The sequence below is a fragment of the Aspergillus lentulus genome (assembly GCF_001445615.1).
Source record: "Aspergillus lentulus DNA, contig: Alt08, strain: IFM 54703, whole genome shotgun sequence".
Taxonomy (NCBI): Eukaryota; Fungi; Ascomycota; class Eurotiomycetes; order Eurotiales; family Aspergillaceae; genus Aspergillus; species Aspergillus lentulus.
The window spans coordinates 4533597-4553582 of record NW_028322118.1 but is presented as its reverse complement, the minus strand read 5'-3'; the positions used below and the strand labels follow the sequence as shown (position 1 = coordinate 4553582).

The window sequence follows — 19986 nt, the reverse complement described above, 5'->3', positions numbered from 1 at the left end:
TAAATACCTCCTCCCTCTCCGTCGACCTGGATAGCCGCAGCCGCGCATCTATATCTCCATCTCCATCAATACATTCTGCATTGCATTGCAAGCGTTGCCAGTCCGTCATCATGCGTTTCTCCATCCCCGCCCTTGTCACCCTTACCATGAGCGCTGGCCTCGCATCAGCCGTCAACCTCCCCTCCACAGCCTGCTGGAACCTCCCATCCGTCATCCAAGGCGTCGACGTCGAGCGTTTCTTCGGCCACGCCCAGCAGGAGATCTGCAGCAAAGGCTGCAAAGTCAAGCTCTCCGAGTACGAGCCCAACCTGCGCAACCTGGCCATTTCCATGATCGAATCCGAAACCCCCAACATGGGCACGCCGCACCTGAACAACGCCTACACCAGCGGGGTGGACAGCATTATCGACCTGGCCCGGACGCAATGCGCGGCCGGAGAGGACGACCTGTGCGCCATGAATACCGCCGAGCTGCAGTCTCTGGCGAAGTGCGTCAAGGCCAACGCGTGGAGGGTTTTCCTGGACAACGCCTTGAGTCTGTGGCCCGTTCTGACGACGAATTGCCAAACGCAGTATGACTTCTTTTCGAACCCGGCCTTGTGGGAAGAGAAGGTCCCGACCTATTTCCGGGGATTTGCCGAAAACTGCGAGAAGAACTGAGTCAGTCGGGTTTGTCAAGATGCTGGTGAGGCTGAACTTCTGAAGGCTGATGGCTTGCAGGATGTCGTCGGAGTTTGTGGAGATATTCGGATTCCCTACAACATAATTTAATTGGCAGCCTTGTAATTAGTGCAACGGACTATTTGAATATACATCGTTAGTTGAACAACTCGACGGATGAGCGACAATTTCTGTCGATCCAAGGATCTAGATTCTAGTAATATGAGTGGTCGCAACCTTGACTCTGAGAGTGCTGGCTTACGGAGTAGATGGATCATGGCTGCATAAGCGGTGTGACAGGATGATCAAGATGATCGTCAATAACTAGAGATCCTGCACCTGGAGCTATTGATAGAACCTCCAACGCCGTCGTACGGATGCACGGGAGGACCCTGTTTTTCCACTGAGCTAAATTGTTGTGCAGACAGCTTCTAGCTGCGTAGTCATAATAGAAATGATAATGCACATTGGTCAGAGTCTGCTCCTGAGAAGTCTGCATTGGACGTATCGAGTTCAAAGACTCAGGAGATAGGAGAGCTCCATATTGCTTTTTCTGGTTCTTTATTCCAGCTGACCTGTAGAATAGCATTAGCATACTTGGTAGACAAGAGGCACAGTCAGTTATCCGCTACTTTCGCAATGGCTTTTACTCTAAACACCAGCACAATTTCTTGCGTCGTCTGTCTTTCAAACAGCAAGAGCGTAAAATAGTTGCGCTGCCGCAACCATGCATATAAAATCCATGATGATGAAGGCGTTGAAGTCGAACTGGGCTCGAGACCTTCTGATGAAGATTGCCCGACAAGGTCCGATCCCCCATCACGTCGCATTCATCATGGACGGGAATCGGCGATTCGCGCGAGCGCACGGTATGCCAATTGAGCAGGGTCATGAACTCGGGGCGGCAGCAATGAAAGAGGTACCGTGCAGGAACCCAGTACCTAGATCTGTGCTGGAAGCAGTAGCCTGACTGACTGACTGACTGACTGACTGACTGACTGAAGGTTGTAGAAACCGGCTTTATCATCGGGATCAAGGTGATTACACTATATGCGTTTAGCATCGAAAACTTCAAGCGACCGAGAGACCAAATCGAGGCCATCATGGCTCTATTACGAGAGCAGATCGCCATGTACTCTGCTCCCGGCGGATTTGCGGAGCAGTTGGACTTTTCAATTCGGGTGTTGGGCCGCTTAGAGATGTTGGACGAAAAGACTAGAGACGCAGTCGAGAAGGCAGTTGAGGCGACGCGGAATAGGAAATCAATCTTGAACTTGTGTATGGCGTACACGTCGCGCGACGAGATGATAAGAGCCATGCGACGGTGCGTGGAGGAGTATCCTCACACAGCCATCACGGCGCAATCGCTGTCGAACAAGCTGGACACGGCGGACAATCCGCCTGTCGACCTCGTAGTCCGATCGTCGGGTGTGTATCGCCTGAGTGACTTTCTGCTCTGGCAGTGCCATGAGGATACTCAGATTCAGATCATGGATGCGACGTGGCCGGAGATTGGGGCCTGGGAGCCCTTTATGGTGTTGCTGAGATGGCAGAGAATGAAAATGTCCAGCAAAAGGCGTAGCAGCGACTTAGCTACAGCTAGATCGCAGGTCATGGCCAGCTCCTCCATCTGATCCTCGGCAGTCGCTTGTGCCTTACCGCTTCTCTTTTCGTTTTTGAGTGCCTTGTCTTGCTATTATCTCCTGGCGACAGTATGACCTTCAGCAAGCGAGCGTAGTGCTATAACTCTAATCTGTGACGATATCTATCTACATCGCCGCGGTTTCATTCTCTCATCCCTATTAATTTACTGTCTATCGTGCAGCGAATTCAATGCATTGGCGAGACTCACGCCATAAGCCATCTTTTCCTTTCAGCTTGCTCTTTGTCACACCAGGCAAAGTCGAGAAAGGCCTTATCAGTCAACAGAGACATCGTCGGGGTACAATCAGCGCAAACATAGCATCCAACAGTGATATTTCAATGAGAGGCATTGAGACCACAAGAGCCTACTGCTTTAAACTATTCGCGAGATGCCTATAAATCGGAAGAAAGAGCAATTATATATTCCGCATTAGCTGTCATACAGTAGGAGTGTCAGAAGAAGCAAATGATATACTTCTTCAAGGGGCCGTGCGCATGTTCAGACCGGCTGTCATATTTACTCATCTGCCTTCTAAGTTCTTGACACTCTTGTTTATATTCTTCTCAGAACAATAGGCAGTGAGAGATCTTCATCTTCCTACTCTATTTCACATGATTGAAGTGCAAGGTAGAAGGAGGTACAGTCATGCTTAATCCCTGTAGGGTCCGTCGTGCTTCATGCACAGTGCATTGACATATCCCTTACATAGATGAACGAGGCATGCTTCTCTGTCCATGCGGATTGAGCATGACACATAACATTCCTCGCACATCCACTACGGTCAAGCAGGTGCTCATGGTTGACAGAGAAGATTTCCAGTCTCAAAATGGAAAATGAAAATGGATGGCTCCAGAATTGACCTACCTCTTCTCTACAAATCTCGAGGGCGCTTCCGGTCAAGCTAAGCCTCTTTCTCGACACTTTGCACGCCGTAGCCAGACGAAGGATATCAGACGTAATCACTATATAGAGCTCTACAGAACAAGTAATGCAACGGCCAAGCATTGCCCGATGGCGCAAGGCTCGATTCATGCAGAATCCTACCCAACGGGCCCCGCATGTCTAATGATAGCGGAGCAGAGACTGATCAGGCAATATAGTTTTTGTAGTTAACGTGCCGAATCGAATCCACTCTGTTGTGGCTGTGGACGGAGTTTCAGACAGGCAGCAAGATTCTGGTTCTAATTGCGTCTGTCAGCTTGCGATATTGGCATTGAGTATATTCGGAAGATGACCAGGCTCAACTTGTATCTTTGATCTTTTCTTTCAACAACTCCATATAAGTCTGGATAGAATACAGAGAGAATAGCTCTGTGGATGGACTGTTGTGGTTTTGATAGATGGATATATGTGCCCAAGGCTGCAAGGCGATCGTTGTGGAGAACTCATGTGGGACTGGTAATAATCAGGTATTAGGTATGATTGCTGTCTCAGTCCGGCCCATGATCGTCAGCTCTGGAACAGTCTCCCTGTCTCTGCACTCGATACAATCTCGAGTCAGAATCATTGGATAATAACCATCGTCTGGTACGGATATGACTTCCTTGACTACAGAATAGACTTCTTTTTTCGAGGTGGCCAGGACGAGCTGACAGAAGCGAGACATGTCAGTGTCGATTGTGGCTGGGAGTTGGAAACAGGACGTAAAATACCGTAAGGCTGTATTCAGATCCGAATTTCATGCAGGAACAGTTTGTGTCAGCCAATCATACCTCGCAAATAGATTACTACCAGCCTCCTCCCAGCCTCCCACTATATCCACCCAACCAATCATAACGCTGGCCCACCATATTACGACGTATGGGTTATCGCGATCTCACCCGCTTTTGCTTATCGCCTTGTTTTGGCTCTGTCCTCCTCCTCCTCCTCCTCCTCCTCCTCCTCGTCGTCCCCTCTCAGCTCTTCTTCATCTTTCCTTTCTTCTCTCCTGCATCATTTGCAAGTCAAGCGAGAGGTCGCTTGCTCGTTTATCCTCCGCTTCTCGCTTGGCTTTTTCTTCTTAATTCCCATCCTGCAGCATCGGTCTACAATCAGTGCTTCTGATTGATCAATACTACTTGACCTTCACGAGGCCCCTCCACAGGACACCACACACTCTCTCTTCGTCAATTGATGGTTACATAGCTTTTCTAAATCCTATTCAATCTTGTCCCTGAGGTGAACTCTCTTTCAGAGAGAAGTTGCCATCATGGCTTCCAAACTACCCAGGATAACCAATATCAACCATGCCGCCGGCATCTATGCTGACATGTCGGTGGACGGTCCCGCAATCGGCACGCTGGTCGCCGTCATTGACCGCGCGAAGAATCTGCCGAATAGAAAGACTATGGGGAAACAGAATCCGTACTGTGCTGCGCGATTAGGGAAGGAAGCTAAGAAGACCGAGACTGACCTACGGGGAGGACAGACGCCGAAATGGTATATCGCCCCATTTCTCTTGAGTGGTCGAACCATGCTGACTTCGATTAGGGACCATGAGCTTCGATTTACAGTGCACGAATCACCCGACTACTTCAGACTCAAGGTATCGATCTTCAACGATGACAAAAAGACCGACCTGATCGGCGAAACCTGGATCGATCTGAAAGACTTGATCATCCCCGGAGGAAGCCAGAGTGACCAATGGCATCCGCTGCAGTACCGAGGAAAGTATGCTGGTGAAGTTCGCATCGAGATGACTTACTACGATACCAGGCCAGAAGACGAGGCGGTGATTGAACGGCGCACGCAAGCCGCCGAGAAGGTCCATGCCAAGAGCAGTGGTTCGAGACCGGTCCCGGCCGCTCCTGTCAGCTCATCGTCTTCTCTGTCGGGCCCTCGCCAGCTCGAGAAGGTCAAGAGACGGCCGCTTCCTAGCGACCCTACCGCCTCGACTCCTGCGCGTCCGGGACCCCCCGAAAAGGCTCCCTCGGCGCCTGTGCCGTCTCATCCTGCCCCAGTGAGACCAGTTCATCACGAACATGCTCATTCTGTGCCTGCCATGAATGGCGTCGATCACATGCGCTATGCACAAAGACAAGTATCTGAGGCTCCATACGATGCATATGCATCCGCGTCGCAACCTCCGCCCCCGGCAAGGGTGTATGACACGCCTGACGACTTTCATCGCGAGTGGAATCACGCGGCGCCGGCCCATCCCGCACCAGCACCTCTAAGGCGGCCTCCACAAGAAGAGAGCTATTCGTACCGTGAGAGACCCGATGCCTATGACAATCGGCAACATGCACGGCCACGTTCCGGCTATGGCAATGGACCGGCTCCAGATTACCGCTCTATGCCACCAAGCAGACCAGAGTACCAGGCCCAACCAGGGCCGGACATGCACCCAAGACATGCATACGAATCGACCTCTCGCCCCACCAGCCATCACAGCAACCGCCAATTCCCCGCGCCAGAACAGTACGGATATGAGGGAGACGCTCTACGCCATGGACACGAAGCTGCTCAATACTCCCCTCATTCATCTACGAGATCATACAATCACTCTCCCGTAGATTACGCGCATGGCGCTCCTCCGGCCCCGGAGCCGGAACATCACTACCGTCTGCACAGCAACTCGGTTGCGAGCATCAACAGCCGGCATCGCAATTCCATTGCACACGACACCTTCCACCCGGAATATGCGGCCATGCAGCCCCGCGTGGACGACGAAGAAGAGGAGGGACCTCCACCTCCGCCCCCAGCCCATCGGTCAGGCCTGGTCCAGCCGAGTCAACAGTTAGTACCGTCACCAGCTTCCTCGTACAAGGCTTACTCTCCAGAGTTTGCACCGTCCCCCCGCAATACCAACGATATGACCGCGCTCCAGCCGCTTCGCCCGTCGCACGGGAACCGCCTACAGGACCACCCTCGTATGAAGAATCCATCGGTACCGCGCAGCCTGGTCGCCGGCTTTGACCCGGCCATTGCCGAGGCGGAGGCCGCCCGTGCTGCCCAGGAGAGCCAAGTGAACCGGCGGCGCAGCTTCTTCGAGGAGGATGCCATGGTCCGGACTGCCGAATCGAAGCCTGCATCAGTACCTTACCCTGAAGACACCGATCCCCGGCGTTCCTTGGTTCTTAGGAAGTCTGTCAGTTCCGAGTCTCGCATCGTCCCTCGGCGCAAGTCGGTCAGTCCGCGACCACCCTCCACGGCGGAACGCCAGGTGTCCCAGATCCCCTTCTCACCAGACTCGTACGACGCGCTGAATCCAAACGCGGCACGATCTGCCGTCACACGCGACACAGCACCGGCGTATGAGACCGTCGCGCAGGCGATGCAGACGGCCCGACTCAATGAAATGAAGCCCGATACCTCAGGACCGATCATCGGTGATGATGGCCGCGAGATCGATCCCTCGGATCATCTTCCTTCTGACACTTGGGCGCCCGAACCGGAACGCAAGAACCGAAAGCCCGAGGTGATTCTCCGCTTCAAGCATCCTTCCGCCAGGGAAGTTGCGGGACCCCGTCCCCGGTCCAGCGGGACATCCACTGTTGCGGATTACCCGGAACGTGGTCGCCAGGAGTACGGAGGATATGGACATGGACGAAACTATAGCACGACTGAAGCGGCACGACCGCGATCTTCGCACCGAAAGTCCGTCTCGCCAGCACCGAGTGCGCGCTCCTCGCACTCTGTTTCTAGCCTGTACGCCAACGTCGGGCCACCCATCCCGGCCAAAGTCCCTATTGCACCTCCAGCGGGCCCAAGCTACCCGGTAATGGGCGGCCACACCGGCATGGATGCATTGAGCCGGGAGCTGAACAGCATTGACCTGGGGTCTGTGGGATGTAGTGTCGTTCGAGCGCCACGAAAATACGTTCCCAAGACGATAACGTACGCTGTGTGATTATGAGATTTATGAGCATACGGATAAATTGCGAGAAACGGACAAATTGAGCGCATATGATATGGACAAATTGCAACAATGGCGTTGGTTGATTTATGAGTGGCATCGCATGACCTGCTTGTAGCTAGTGAATACATGAGTCAACAATTCTTTATCTTATTCAACTGAGACATCTTCACTACAATGCTAGCACAATGGAATAGACAACCCCCCCAACAACCTATATAATATATCCCATCTCCAGCCCTCTCTTCCCATCCCCATGCATCCACAACCATGGCCCCCAAACCCAAACCCAAACCAAAACCAAAACCACCCAAACAATCCTCCCATCCTACACCTACAAGACAAGAAAATGAACCCCCCTGCGAATTCACCCACCCCTGCACAACCTCCACCCACAGCAGCAACACCTCCGGTAGTGCCAACGCCTCCGGCAAGGGCAGCCACCCCCGCAAACTAATCTCCCACATCTTCGGCCGCAACAAAACCTCCACGAAGCTGTTCCCCTCCAGTGTCTGGGTGCACTACTGCCGCAAGCACTACCAGCGGGCGCGGTACCGATCGCGCGCGTGGCCGTTTACGCAGTGCGAGCTGCTGCTGGATAGTCTGGCGAGGATGGAGGCTTGGGGCGGGGTGGAGAGTTTTGAGGTTGTCCTTCGGAGGAGGGAGGTTCAACGTCTTTCCTCTTCCTTTGCGGAGCAGCAGGCTTCTGATAAGGAGGGGGTGAGAGTGAGGAAGGGGAGACGGGGTGGGGCTTCTGCTTCTGCTTCTGCGTGTGCTTCTGAGGGGGAGGAGGAGCATGCAGATGACGAGGAAGAGTCAGGCGACGGAAAGAAAAGACAGAGACGCAAGCCGCGGATCAAAGCGTGTCCTGTTCCCGAGTGGTTGCGCGCCGAGACAGGGCCTGGGAAGACGTTCGCTGAAATCCGGGCGATTGTTGAGCGGATCCGAGAGGATCTCACGGAGCAGCATCGTCAGGCACAAAAGACAAAGACCAAAAACAAAGAGCAGGTGTTGTTCCCGGATATTGAGATCCTGCCGACGTTTCAGGAGTGGGTTTTGGAGCAGGCTAATGAGGATGGGGAGAACAGAAGGGAAATGTCGAGGGTGAGTAGGAAGGGAGCGGTGCAAAAGGTACAAAGGTGATCCAGTAAATGTGATGCGTTCTCATTAGCATTAATCGTGACGCCTGTAGGCTGGTACATACAACGCCGGAGATTATAGAGACCCACAACATAAAAGAAAAGACAATAACTTGCCAGCCGTGTGCTGCTAAATGTGATATAGAATCCAACCCTGCAAGTCAATCAAGAATGATCCGGAATCAACTCATACCCTCCCTCCGACGGAAGACTATTTCCCGCAAGAATCATGGCCACCGCGCAGAAAAGACTCACGCACCAGCTGACGGTGCAATAAATCCAGGACTCGCCCAGCCGCCAGCCGACGAAGAAACGGTCCTCATTGTCATACAAGTATGCCTGCCGCAAGTGTCAACTACGGAACGAACGAGAGTGTGAGATAGACTTACGACAACCGACATACTCGCCGCCTGCACAAGCGCAGACAGGATAATCAGCAGACTCAGCACCTTCCACCCCGACTCGCGCAGCCGTTTCCCGCCCGACAGCACAATCAGATACGCAACCACGCTCATCCCCTCCAGGACCACAGCAAACGACATAAGGAACCCGACGGTGCGCCACATCGAGCAAAAGTACCGGTCTTCGCCATGGCAGTCTTCGCGCTGGGGGAAACTCTCGCAGACGTTGGTGAGGGACGAGCAGCGACGGTGGAGGCCGTAGGAGTAGTGAAACTAGCCAAGTCAGTTAATCCAGCCTGTCTTCAACACGCAAAAAGACGTATGCCCACCTTTTCGCTATGATAGCTGACCCATTTCGGTACGACGATGGATGAGATCGTCAGGCCGAATGCTGTGGTATGTTAGCCTCCTAACAGTTGCCAGCGTAGCATGAGATTCAAGTACCACCAAGAAATAAAAGCAAGGTGCAGGCGTAGACGATGGTTTTTGTCAAGAAACCTGTGTAATTCCTGTCTGTTCCTCGAGGGATGAGATGGAAATCCATTCTGGCATACGCGGTCGAATTGACCTGACCAAGCGGATAGTTGTAGCAAGGGCAGCCGGCGATGACGACACTGCTGCTATGGTCGGAAGGGGATGGTCAACGCTCACTGACCGGCAGCGAGGGTTGTAACTCAACGGATTATGATATGGAGGTAAGTAGGTCGACGCGACAGGAATGACTGATCGTATTGATTAAGAAAAAGGGCTCGAGTGTCGAAAGCTGGAACCCAAAAGACCGGTCAAGTGGTGAACAAGACGATCAGGCAGGATGAGCTGAGCGAGGCGGGAAGTCCGGCTCTGATGTCGACAGTTCAATCAGTGAGATGAGAGGATTATCTAGGAAATAGCTCTAACAATGATAATGAAAAGACAGGACTTGGTAGCAGTCGTTCAAATGATGGAAGAAGGTAGAAACGGAGGAAGTTGAGGAAACTCCCCGATAAATGAGAGGAGGCTTGGGAGGAGGATATCTCAAGGCAGCGTCATAGGTACGGTACACACCTATAAACCTCTCACAAAAGTACGACCATCCCACACAGTGTCTGCTTATGATTCGACCAGAATCACCGCAACATAGTCAAATATGTACTCAGTACTACCTCTCTACCCCCGGATTAATTAAGATATCTCCCACTGATGCCGATCAATGGTCATGAGAGCCTGCTGGTGAATTCCTGTGTCCGAATGACCCGTCGATCAACCGAGCCAGTATCATGCCCATTCGCATCCAATCATTGTTCCTTCTACCTGGTCTAGACTCAAGTATAACCTTGCGGTCTGTCGAAGGATAATAGAATTACGGAGAACGGCCGGTTCTCAGACAGTCAAGTCACTCTAAACAGGCTTATCTGGTCGGTCAAAGCGTCAGTCATTGCGGGGGTTGCATAGCGTAGTGGATTGCGGGAAACAGATGAATTAAGAAATTCCCCAACTATGCAGGGAGCAGACCATGCCGACTGTCCTTCTTGCTGCACTGTTGCAGGGTTGTATACAGTTGCTATACTGAGAAAAGTCTGCAGGACAGAGATAGCAATGTTTTTCAATTGATCACATAATGTCGCCTGCCACTCAATGTAGAATAACAGTCCAAGTCATAGCAGAGGCAGTATCAGCAGCCATCACCCAGCCCGCATTATGCCTGCGGAATCTCCCCCGTCAACGGTCGGGTACAAGAAGAAGAATCATTAGATGGGCAAACATGTCGACTCGGACAAAAAACAAAAAAGAAACGCAGGAAAAGAAGTGTAATGGTAATCTACAGACGCCAAAAAAAGCATCGTTCGCCTTTCCATCAGGCGGGCGTAGAATGGCATGATCAAGGAAACCATCACGACAGCGAGGGAACGCTCCGGCTCAGCTCACCATGGCAGGGAACCATTCAGTAGAGGGACATCAGTGGAAGGAGAAAGGGGGAAAAAAACGCCAACCCGGTCATTACAATCCGAAGCGCCGCGCACAGGTTTTACTCTCATTCGCCTTGATTCCGCTGGATCATGGCACGGAAATCATCATTACTCTTCCTCGTCTTCTCACCGCCAACTGGGTGAGCGCCGCTTTCTGTCGTCACATTCGTGGTCGTCATCGTCGTCGCGCTTTTGGCGCCTTCTTCGGCTTTCGTGCTGCCCCCCTGCGAGGCTGTCGAAGAAATGCTGACCCGCTTCACCCCCAATCCACCTCTTCGGCCACCGCGCTGACCGGGTTGCACAGGACGCTTGATCGGTCCGGCCGGCTGGAGGAACGTGGCCTTGTCCTTTGACTTTGTCGCCTGACCGGGTCCCCCCTTCTTCTCCGCCGACTGCTTCAGCAGTTGCGAAACCGTGCCCACATGCAATTTTCGACCCGGAGCAATTTCCTGTCCTTCAAGCTCGAGCGAAGCCTTGCCGGCATGATTAACATCCGCAAATTCGACAATAGCTCCTTGATGATCAGGGCGCAGGACGATTTTAATGAGGGGTCCATAAGGTTCAACCATTGCACGGATCCGCGCATCATTCACCGTGTCGGGAACGTTCATGAGCCCCAGGGTCCGCGCCGAGCGCTCCTTGGCTGTGCCTTCAGGCTCGACAGATGGCGCTTTGGTCCCATTCGCCTCAGCTGCAGGGGATTGGACGCGGTTCACGATAGTGGTTGCAGTTCGTTTAGCACCTTGGGGGGTCGAGATTCGGACCTGTAGCGGGCGCGAGCGGAATTCCTGTTCATGCATAGCAAGGGCGGCTTCTGCCTCCTCCTATTCGAGAGATTAGCTATAAAACTCAGTAGCCGGATGGCCAGAAAACATACTTTGGTGGAGAAGACAATATAGCCAAACCCTTTACTGCCACCATCGACCTTTCTTGGAATCCGCACCGTCTCGATAGTGCCATACTTTTGGAACACCTCCTTAAGGTCATCCTCGTTGGCTTTCCAGTCAATGTTGGAAATGTGAAGCTCCCGCCCTTCGTAAACAGGTCCATGACGGTCCTCTCTGCGCGTAGGATCTGAGAGTTTGACTACCAGATTGAGGTCGCTTCCAACCCGAACGCCATTCAGCTTGGTCGCGTTATGGGCATCCCCAGAGGATTTGAACTGCACGTAACAGAATCGTCGATGAGTGTTGTATTTGAGAGACGGGAAGCGTATATCGACAATCTCGCCATACTAAGACTGGTTAGTTTCACATTAGATGGAGCTGTTGGGCAGATGCCTACCTCGCGGAACAGGTTTTGGATATAACTTTCATCAGCGGTTGATGGAAAGTTCGTCACGAACAATGTGGATCCGGAGCCAAGATGAACCTCAATAGCGTTATCGTCAAGCAACTTCTGATCGCGCGTCTGAGCCACAAGGGCTTCCTCTCTAGTTTCGAACTCAATGATGGCGGTCTCAGAGTTTCCATCGTCGCCTGGCAGCATCTTCAAGCCTTTGATTGTCCCGCACTGTCCAAGTCAGATAAGGAAGTGAAGACAACAGAAAACCAGGGGAGAAACTTACATGACGGAAGAACTGTCGCACTCGGTGTTCCGTAATATGGTGAGGCAAATTCTTGACAACTACTGTGGCATTTTCGCGGTCGCGCCGGAGTGCGACAGGCTCGGGTTGCGGCGCAGCGGATGCTGGTGCTGGTGCTGGTGCCGGTGCTGGCTCCTCGGCACGGGCCTTTTTACTGCTGGGATAGCCGTTTACTCCAGTGTCATCCTCGCGCTTACGCTTCTCTGCTTGAGATGCAAGATCCGCCGCCGCCGCCTGCTGTTGCTGCAACGCCGCCGCAGCTTCCTTTTCTCGCCGTGCGGTGATGGCCTTCATGGCTTTCCTGGTCTCCAGTATAGCCTGTTGGAGTTCTTCCGAGTCCTCGTAATCTTCACAATGTGCGACATAGACCTGCATGATCTTCTCGGGCCAATCCAGATCTGTCCGCTTAATGGCCTGTTTCAACACGGCAGTTGCAAAGCTGGGGTTGGGCGTCCGCCGAGCGGCATCCGCCGTCGCTTCTCCCTGCACAAATTTGCTCCACGAGATCAGTTCCCAGTGATAGTAGGTGAGCCAGAATTCGTAACTATTGCCACGGCGACCGACCAGCCCCTTGAAAGTTTCGCGTGCACTGTCCCAACTGCCGCTTTCACTCAGGTAGCGGATATAGATGCGTTCGAGGCGAAACAGCGGATCACCCTGGTATGAGCGACCGTACTTCTTCTCTCCGAGTTCCTGAACACTTTCGATGGCGGATCGAATGCCAACCTCGGCAACATCCAGGTCCTCATCGGTCGAATCTGAAAGGAAGGCGCGCCGACGAAGGTAGCTGCACCAGGCGGTATGGACTTTCAGTACCTCCTCCATACCACCGGCGTCCAGCAAGCCAGTACTTGTGGCTTTGTGTTTGATGTCAGCGATCCTCTGGAAAGATTGTCCTTCGCGCTCGGAGCTAAGGAGGTACTGCGACCAAAGGGTACCGGAGCATGGGCAGTGCCTGGTGGCTCGTTCGAGCGTCGATATTGTGGTCGCTCTCGCGTTACCGTGCGTATTCTGGTCGATAAGGAACATGACGTAGTCCTCCCAGAGGTTGGAGTCGGTCGGGAAACGTAGGACTGCACGCTGGTAGATGGCGTTCACGAGATCGAAATTCGACTGGCGTTTCCGCCGGTGTCGGCTCACTTCCCATTCAATGTACTCCGAGTACGCCGCCCACTCCAGGCCAAACTCCCCAGCATCGACGGCATTGCGCAACTTGATCTCCAGATGCTCCCGCGCGTTGTACTTCTCTTTAATTGGCGTAGCAAGTCGACCCGCCGTGTCGGCCATGATTTCCTCGTAGTTTGCGTTGTAGTATGTCGACACGAACCCCGAAAAGGCCTGGAAGGTCTGGTCCCAGGTAGCATGCGGGGTTTGCAAGCGGGCATCGAAGAAGCCCTTTACTTGACTGGCACGTTCTTGCGATGGGCGACGAGAAAGGTCCTGAACTTGCAGGTCCAAAAATCGATCCCAGACCAGATGGCTATCGTGAATCCTCCATCGGGTCGCCTCGGCACCTCGCTGCCACACATCCAAAACTGATTGCCAGGTAAAGACCTCACGACCGACCAGCTTGTCCTCCTCGGACCATTGGTTCGAGCCAGAATCCCCGTTTGCGGAGTTGTAGAGGTATAGTACCCATTCACCGTAGATGGTCCATAGCTTGGTACTACCGTACTCCTCCTCAATTGATCGCTGGCAGAGTTCCATCACCGCGATGCGTTCCTCCACCGATTGCGCCAGCATACTCTCGTCCTGGATCCACTCCGCCCAGAGATCCTCACCCATGGCGAACAGCTTGTCCATCTCCTCCCGGGCAGTGCGCATATCCCTAAGGAGGTCATATTTTCGTGGGTCGCCGTGGATATCCGGATTATTGGGCGGGTAAACATGGTTGACAAAGCCCTCGTGGAGCAGACGGATAAAATTTACGTGCGCCTCGTAAATATGCGGATTATCCTGAATCTGAGCGAAGAGCTCCGTCGCCATCCTTTGAGCCTCGGGCCGCAAAGAAGTGTCAGCATAATTCCTTCGAGCAGCGCCCTCCCTCGGACCCTCCGACATTGCGATGTCAAACGAAGTTCTGGGAGTAGGCGTATTATGAGAGATCGGGTTAACGTGAGGGTACATCGTGGATGGCGATAGTTGGCTTTCATAGGACTCGGTACCCCGCAAAATGGAGGTATTGGAACGCTGGGGCTGATGATGTTGCATTGACGCCAAATCTGCGAGGGTATCCATGCCTGGCGTGGATGCTTGTCGGGATGGAGGCAGATCAACAGCCGGAGGCGTGCCATTTCCTCCTCCCATGCTCGGACCCGCACTTGGACTACTCGTCGCCGGCGGGGAAGGGTCGTTTAATTGCGAAGGAGCATATACGTGATGCGCAAGAGGAGATGAAGTCATGGCTGGCCGTGCGGAAGTTGTGCGACCTTTCCGTAGCGGCTTATTCGGTGGACGTGAGGTCGCGGCAGAAGCATTGTTGGCAGACATCGATCCGTTTCCAGGGGTTGAACGCCCAGATTGAGGATTCGAGTCTGGCGAAAGAAGTGAGTTTATATCCATAATGGAGATTTTTTTTTACCCAAGGGTTTGACGATGGAGAACGAAAGGCGAAGGTAAAATGGAAGTCGCCAATTAACGCGCTGGCGCGGACGCAAACCCCAAGGAAAAAGAAGAGGAAGGAAGGAACGAAATGGATTCGAAAATTAGAGGACAACTGATGATAGCCTCATCAACGAGTCCATTCCTGCTTTGGCCAGAGCCTCGATTGCGACTCAGGAAGCAGGACTTTTGCCGTCCTCTCAAGTGGTGCGGAAAAGTTCCAAACCACGAAAGAACTGCGCAATGGAGAGATTAGGACCGAGGATTCTTCCCTCCACGTGAGTAAATTTCCACTTGTTCCGTTTCTCTCTCTCTCGTTGCTTCTCCTTTGAGTAGTTGATTCTTGATTGTATACGTTGATGCTTCAAGACAGAAATGACAAGGATTTCTGGGACGGAAAATGGGACGACCGGGGAGAGCGAGAAAGCTGAAGGGGAGAGAGAGGAGGGGGACCAAGCTATCCAGGTTGAGAGCCTAAAAGCGGGTAAGCGGCGGTCACAATGACGGGAAAATATGGGGAAATAGAGGCCTACAAAAGGACAGGCGACAAGAAAGAGGCCGGGAAAAGCGCAGTGCAGCAGAAAGTCAAGAGACTATCTCTTCCACAGATCTGAAGACGAGACTGATGGGAGTAGGACAAGAAGAGCTCGCAGCATGGGATAGATACCTGAGGTACCAACAGAATACTATGCGACAACAAGCGTAGAGATCAGCCACCTAGCTCAGGAATGGACGCTTGAACAATCCTCAAGGCTTTAGCTAACCTCGTCGACCTGAAATTTAAACGACGTAGAATTCCCGTACTATGCAGGAGTTTTTGACGCTGATGACTACGACAGGTTCTCGACTCCTTTGGATCGAACGGATTGTGTAACCGATTGGTTTTAAAAGACATGATTTGTTGCTCAGGCCATTTCGATCGATTGATACAGTAGCTCCCTGACGTAGTGGTCAAAATCTATAGAATGCTTCTACAAGGCTTAGGTGTAATGCTATGGATGACAAGCCTAAATCCCTGCTGCTCGATTTCATTTCGACGAGGCCCTACCTGAAAGAGCTGGATCTGAAGCTGTTTTACGACTGGAGTTTGAGCATCATCACGTGCCATGATCAACAGCCACTTGCATTGCCCTGTGCGCCGAGGAAGGCGTCCCCTGCCCTATTATGAATCTGTCGGCTGAATCTGTTAGTCAACAGTCGAGAATGGTGGATATGGATGTCTGAGTTGGCCAGTGGCTCGAACCATCAATCATCCACATCCCATTTTTGGAGTTGCAAACGATCGGACAATGGTTGAGCGAAGCAGATGAAGCCATGACGACTCAGGTATAGGTGTCCAATGCTGAGAACACTGGCTGTCATGTAATATTTCAAGCAATCACTGCATTTTGCACCTGTTCAAAAGCGCTCAGCACAGCCATGTATATCGTACAAAATGAGGCAGACAATTGAAGGGCTGCCGCTTTAACCGACAGCAGCAGAAACTTACCGACACTAGTCCGATGATGAGGTCATTTTGCATGAAGAGGTAGTGGTAGTGCTCTTACTACCAAAGCGCTTCGAAACTTAGCAAGGGACTAGTCTACAGGTAGATTAGACTAGCTGCAGCAAATCGCAAAAAGTTGCCGAGCTTGCAAGGAGTTAGTACCGCCGTCTAAGAGCTAGACTAAAAGGTTGCTGGCGTCGGTCAAGCCTCAAAGCAAACAGAAGTGTGGCTTGATTCCTCAGCCACAGTGTACGGTAGACTATGTCAACCCACTCCGCAGCCAAGAAACGCGGATCATGTGCTCTCGACTTCCCAATTGCAATTTTCCCTTCAATCTCCGAATATCAGGCTCGCTCCCGGGGTTGTTAACGCTCGCTTGTCATGGCCACAATGGGTGCTGTATATCCCTACGGGCAACTGATCCGGTCAGGTAAGTCATTACCCTTCCAATTGCTTTATCCGTCACCTTTAATATTCTTTTGGCCCTGACACATTTGTGTAGCCCGGAGAGGTGTTACTTTCGTCCCTCGACGCACCCTGACATATTCCTTTCCTCGCCGTGCTCAGGATGACGGCAGCAGCAATGGGCCTAACGAGAAACCGGAGGAGCAATCCAAACCGTCTGCCTTGTCCTCCATCAAGAATTTCTTCTTCGGTGGCCGGTCCGAGACCGCAAAGCCGAAAATCACCCGCAGAGCAACAGCCCCTCCCAAGCGTGAAGGTTCATTGAGTGCAGACTCAATTTTCGCCGAAGATGAAGCAACGCCGAAGCTTATCGCATCCGGCCGGACGCCAGCAGCACGCAAACAAGCCACCGAAGCGGCGGAAGGCGAGGAGGAAGCTAATTTGGAGGTGGAAAACCGAAACCGTATCACCATGGCGGCCGTGCTCGATCCTCGTCCGAAGGCGAGGATGCGATGGGAGCGCAAGATGATTGTTCGGGAAGTACGTCGTCGGGGTCGCCTAACGAAGACCGAGCAGATTATGCGGACGGAGCGTGAGTCACTGTCCAAGTCCCATTGGTTCAAGACCTCCTTGAAGAAGCTGGGACCCCTCGCACGTCAGATCGCGGGAAAGAATATCGACGAGGCTATGTTACAGATGCGCTTCAGCAAGAAGAAGGTCGCCAAGGACGTTCTTGAGCACCTCGAGCACGCGAAGAACGTTGCCATTGTTCGGTCAGGCATGGGTCTGGGCAACGCCACAGAACAGAAACCCATCACCATCACTCTCAAAACTGGTGAGCGGAAAACGATCACCAACCCTTCATCGATCTACATTGCCCAGGCTTGGGTCAACCGAGGACCATACGGAGTCGACTACGACCATCGCGCTCGAGGCCAGATTAATCGGCTACGGCCCCCTTACACTTCCCTGAGTGTCTTGCTCAAGGAAGAGAATACCCGGATCAGAGAGTGGCAGGATCGTGAGGCTGAGGCACTGCGCAAGCGGAAAGCCCAACTTTGGACCCAGCTTCCGGACCGGAAGATCACCGCCCAGAACCAGTACTATAGCTGGTGATCGACTCGTTCGCTTCGTTGTTTTATAGCCATGACTAGGCGATTTGATGGGTTGTTATCGGCGTTGTTCGTTTCTTTGTAATTTTCCTAGATTTCCGAAAGCACTCTCCGTCGAGCGGGATGTTTCAGCGTTTCCTCTCCCATGTCTATCTACTCTTGGTGATGCGAGGTCATTGGCTTGCCAACACCGTTTGTGGTCTAAAGAATTGAGCCGATAGTGGGCTCACCTTGTACAATACTGAAATATACATTTCTGGAACGCATCGGTTTTCCCTATAGTTACTAAGTCGGGTACTGTTAGAAAGTGCCCTGTGACGTCTTCTATTTCACCTGAACATCGACACGTGTATGCGTGCTTCTTCCGTGGGTCCCAATTGACTATTGTCAACCACCAACCCTAGCAATTACTTATTTCCCTACCTTCCCACAGCCTCGTTCTGAGTCGGATGAACGAATGAATATATATCAGACCAGGCCCAGTCTGGCTGGCGATTGATTGCCCCACACGCAGCAGAGCCCGCGGCCAATGAAGCGCACGGGCACTTGGATATGATCCCCCTGCGTCCCTCCACAGCTCGCCCACCCAGGCAGGGCAATGAGCTAGAATATCAGCCTCTACATGAAAGTGAAAGGCCGCATTTGAATTTTCCTAGGGCACCTGGCTTCCAACGGTTCTTTCAAGTATCTTTCATCATGTACGTGCTCACACCTCGAAGCCTTTTTCCCTACTAACACCATCCAGACCAATCCTGCTTGTAGTCACTGTCATTGTAGCTGGGTTCATGATGATGGCTGAATCAATTACATCCGAGTCGCATCTGAGACTGAGCACTGTGACCGGATATTTCATGCAAGATGAGCCGACGACTGATCCGGACACTTTCGATTATGTGAGCTGTTATTGAAATATTAGCATCACCTAGGACGTAGCTGATGATGACCAGGTCACATCGAACTTTGGCCTAATACCTCGAAGCTATGACTCGGACGCCGAGTTTGATCCAGACGGCCGCAGAACCCAATGGGAGCGCTTTGAGCACCATATCAAAAAGCTCAATGCAGAGAGTCGTCCTGAGACAAGCTACAGACTGCTCTACCTTGGCCGACATGGAGAGGGGTACCACAATGTCGCCGAGCGCCGCTACGGGACAGAGGCATGGGATGTAAGTATTTCCGCTGATACCCTCGACATGAGGCTGTTTATCGGAACTCGATTAAGTGTTCTAGTGCTATTGGTCCCTCCTCGACGGGGACGACAACGGGACATGGGTGGACGCCCGTCTCACTCCTGTGGGTATAGCTCAGGCGGAAACGGCGCACCGGGTCTGGGAGACGCAGATCGAGAACAAGATCCCATTCCCTCAATCGTACTACGTGAGTCCGTTGAATCGATGCTTGGCTACCGCCAGTATCACGTTCCGCGGCCTGAAGATGCCGCATACGGAGCCTTTCCGCCCGGTCGTCAAAGAGGTACGTCAACGGTATCACCTTTCATAAATCATGAAAACTTACATCAGCAGCTCCTCCGAGAAACCATCGGTCTTCACACCTGCGACAGTCGGTCCTCGAAAACGGCTATACAGGCCGAATACCCCGAGTACATTATTGAAGATGGCTTCGCAGAGGAAGACCCCCTGTATGATCCAAAGCTACGGGAGTCCGACACCGCGCGTGACGCTCGCCTTCGCGACTTACTCCAAGACATCTTCACTCACGACGAAAATACCTTTATCTCCTTGACGGCACATTCGGGCGCCATCACGAGTATCTTGCAGGTCACTGGGCACCGGAAGTTTGCGCTCGCGACGGGTGCTGTCATTCCGGTTCTGGTCAAGGTAGAGCGTGTGTCTGGGCCATTGCCGAAAATGCATATCGATCCTCCTACGACGGCGCCGGTTTGTAAGAACTGATTCCGAGAGGCCGTGTGAGGGCTGATGGTGGTTTTGGCAGAGGCATGTTGACTATGCATGCGTATCGTCTATTGTATATACCCAGATGAAATGATATCCCTATATCTAGCTAAGATGCTCATTAAAGGCAGCGTTTACGAAGGACAGTTCTCCTGCCACTTTCTAGGTTCAACCCAGCTCGAACACCATAGTGAACGGGTTGTAAGGGCGAAAGTTAATACCCAGAACTCCCTTCTTATCGTAATTGAATCGGCGTC

General features: G+C 52.5%; 6 protein-coding genes across 6 annotated transcripts; 5 read left to right on the top strand and 1 right to left on the bottom strand.

Moving 5' to 3' along the window:
- Positions 1-110: 110 nt before the first annotated feature.
- Positions 111-659, top strand: ALT_4672 (uncharacterized protein; the record flags this gene model as incomplete). The annotated part of the gene is made up of 1 exon (XM_033556785.2): positions 111-659. The coding sequence occupies one exon, from the start codon at positions 111-113 to the stop codon at positions 657-659; it is 549 nt and encodes a 182-aa protein (XP_033412676.1).
- A 727-nt stretch (positions 660-1386) lies between these two features.
- Positions 1387-2293, top strand: ALT_4671 (undecaprenyl diphosphate synthase family protein; the record flags this gene model as incomplete). The annotated part of the gene is made up of 2 exons (XM_033556784.2): positions 1387-1578; positions 1664-2293. 2 exons carry the CDS (start codon positions 1387-1389, stop codon positions 2291-2293), a joined length of 822 nt encoding a protein of 273 aa, XP_033412675.1.
- A 2199-nt stretch (positions 2294-4492) lies between these two features.
- Positions 4493-7135, top strand: ALT_4670 (C2 domain-containing protein; the record flags this gene model as incomplete). Its single annotated transcript, XM_033556783.2, has 2 exons — positions 4493-4722; positions 4774-7135. 2 exons carry the CDS (start codon positions 4493-4495, stop codon positions 7133-7135), a joined length of 2592 nt encoding a protein of 863 aa, XP_033412674.2.
- A 276-nt stretch (positions 7136-7411) lies between these two features.
- Positions 7412-8284, top strand: ALT_4669 (putative pathogenicity factor; the record flags this gene model as incomplete). The annotated part of the gene is made up of 1 exon (XM_033556782.2): positions 7412-8284. The coding sequence occupies one exon, from the start codon at positions 7412-7414 to the stop codon at positions 8282-8284; it is 873 nt and encodes a 290-aa protein (XP_033412673.2).
- Positions 8285-8445: 161 nt separating this feature from the next.
- ALT_4668 (U6 snRNP complex subunit PRP24) lies at positions 8446-14774 on the bottom strand (the record flags this gene model as incomplete). The annotated part of the gene is made up of 7 exons (XM_033556780.2): positions 8446-8619; positions 8670-8954; positions 9011-9072; positions 10758-11451; positions 11505-11861; positions 11912-12139; positions 12195-14774. 7 exons carry the CDS (start codon positions 14772-14774, stop codon positions 8446-8448), a joined length of 4380 nt encoding a protein of 1459 aa, XP_033412671.2.
- Positions 14775-16689: 1915 nt separating this feature from the next.
- ALT_4667 (mitochondrial 54S ribosomal protein uL22m) lies at positions 16690-19729 on the top strand (the record flags this gene model as incomplete). The annotated part of the gene is made up of 7 exons (XM_033556778.2): positions 16690-16729; positions 16802-17804; positions 18473-18514; positions 18562-18709; positions 18764-18982; positions 19047-19289; positions 19340-19729. 7 exons carry the CDS (start codon positions 16690-16692, stop codon positions 19727-19729), a joined length of 2085 nt encoding a protein of 694 aa, XP_033412669.2.
- Between the last annotated feature and the right edge of the window lie 257 nt (positions 19730-19986).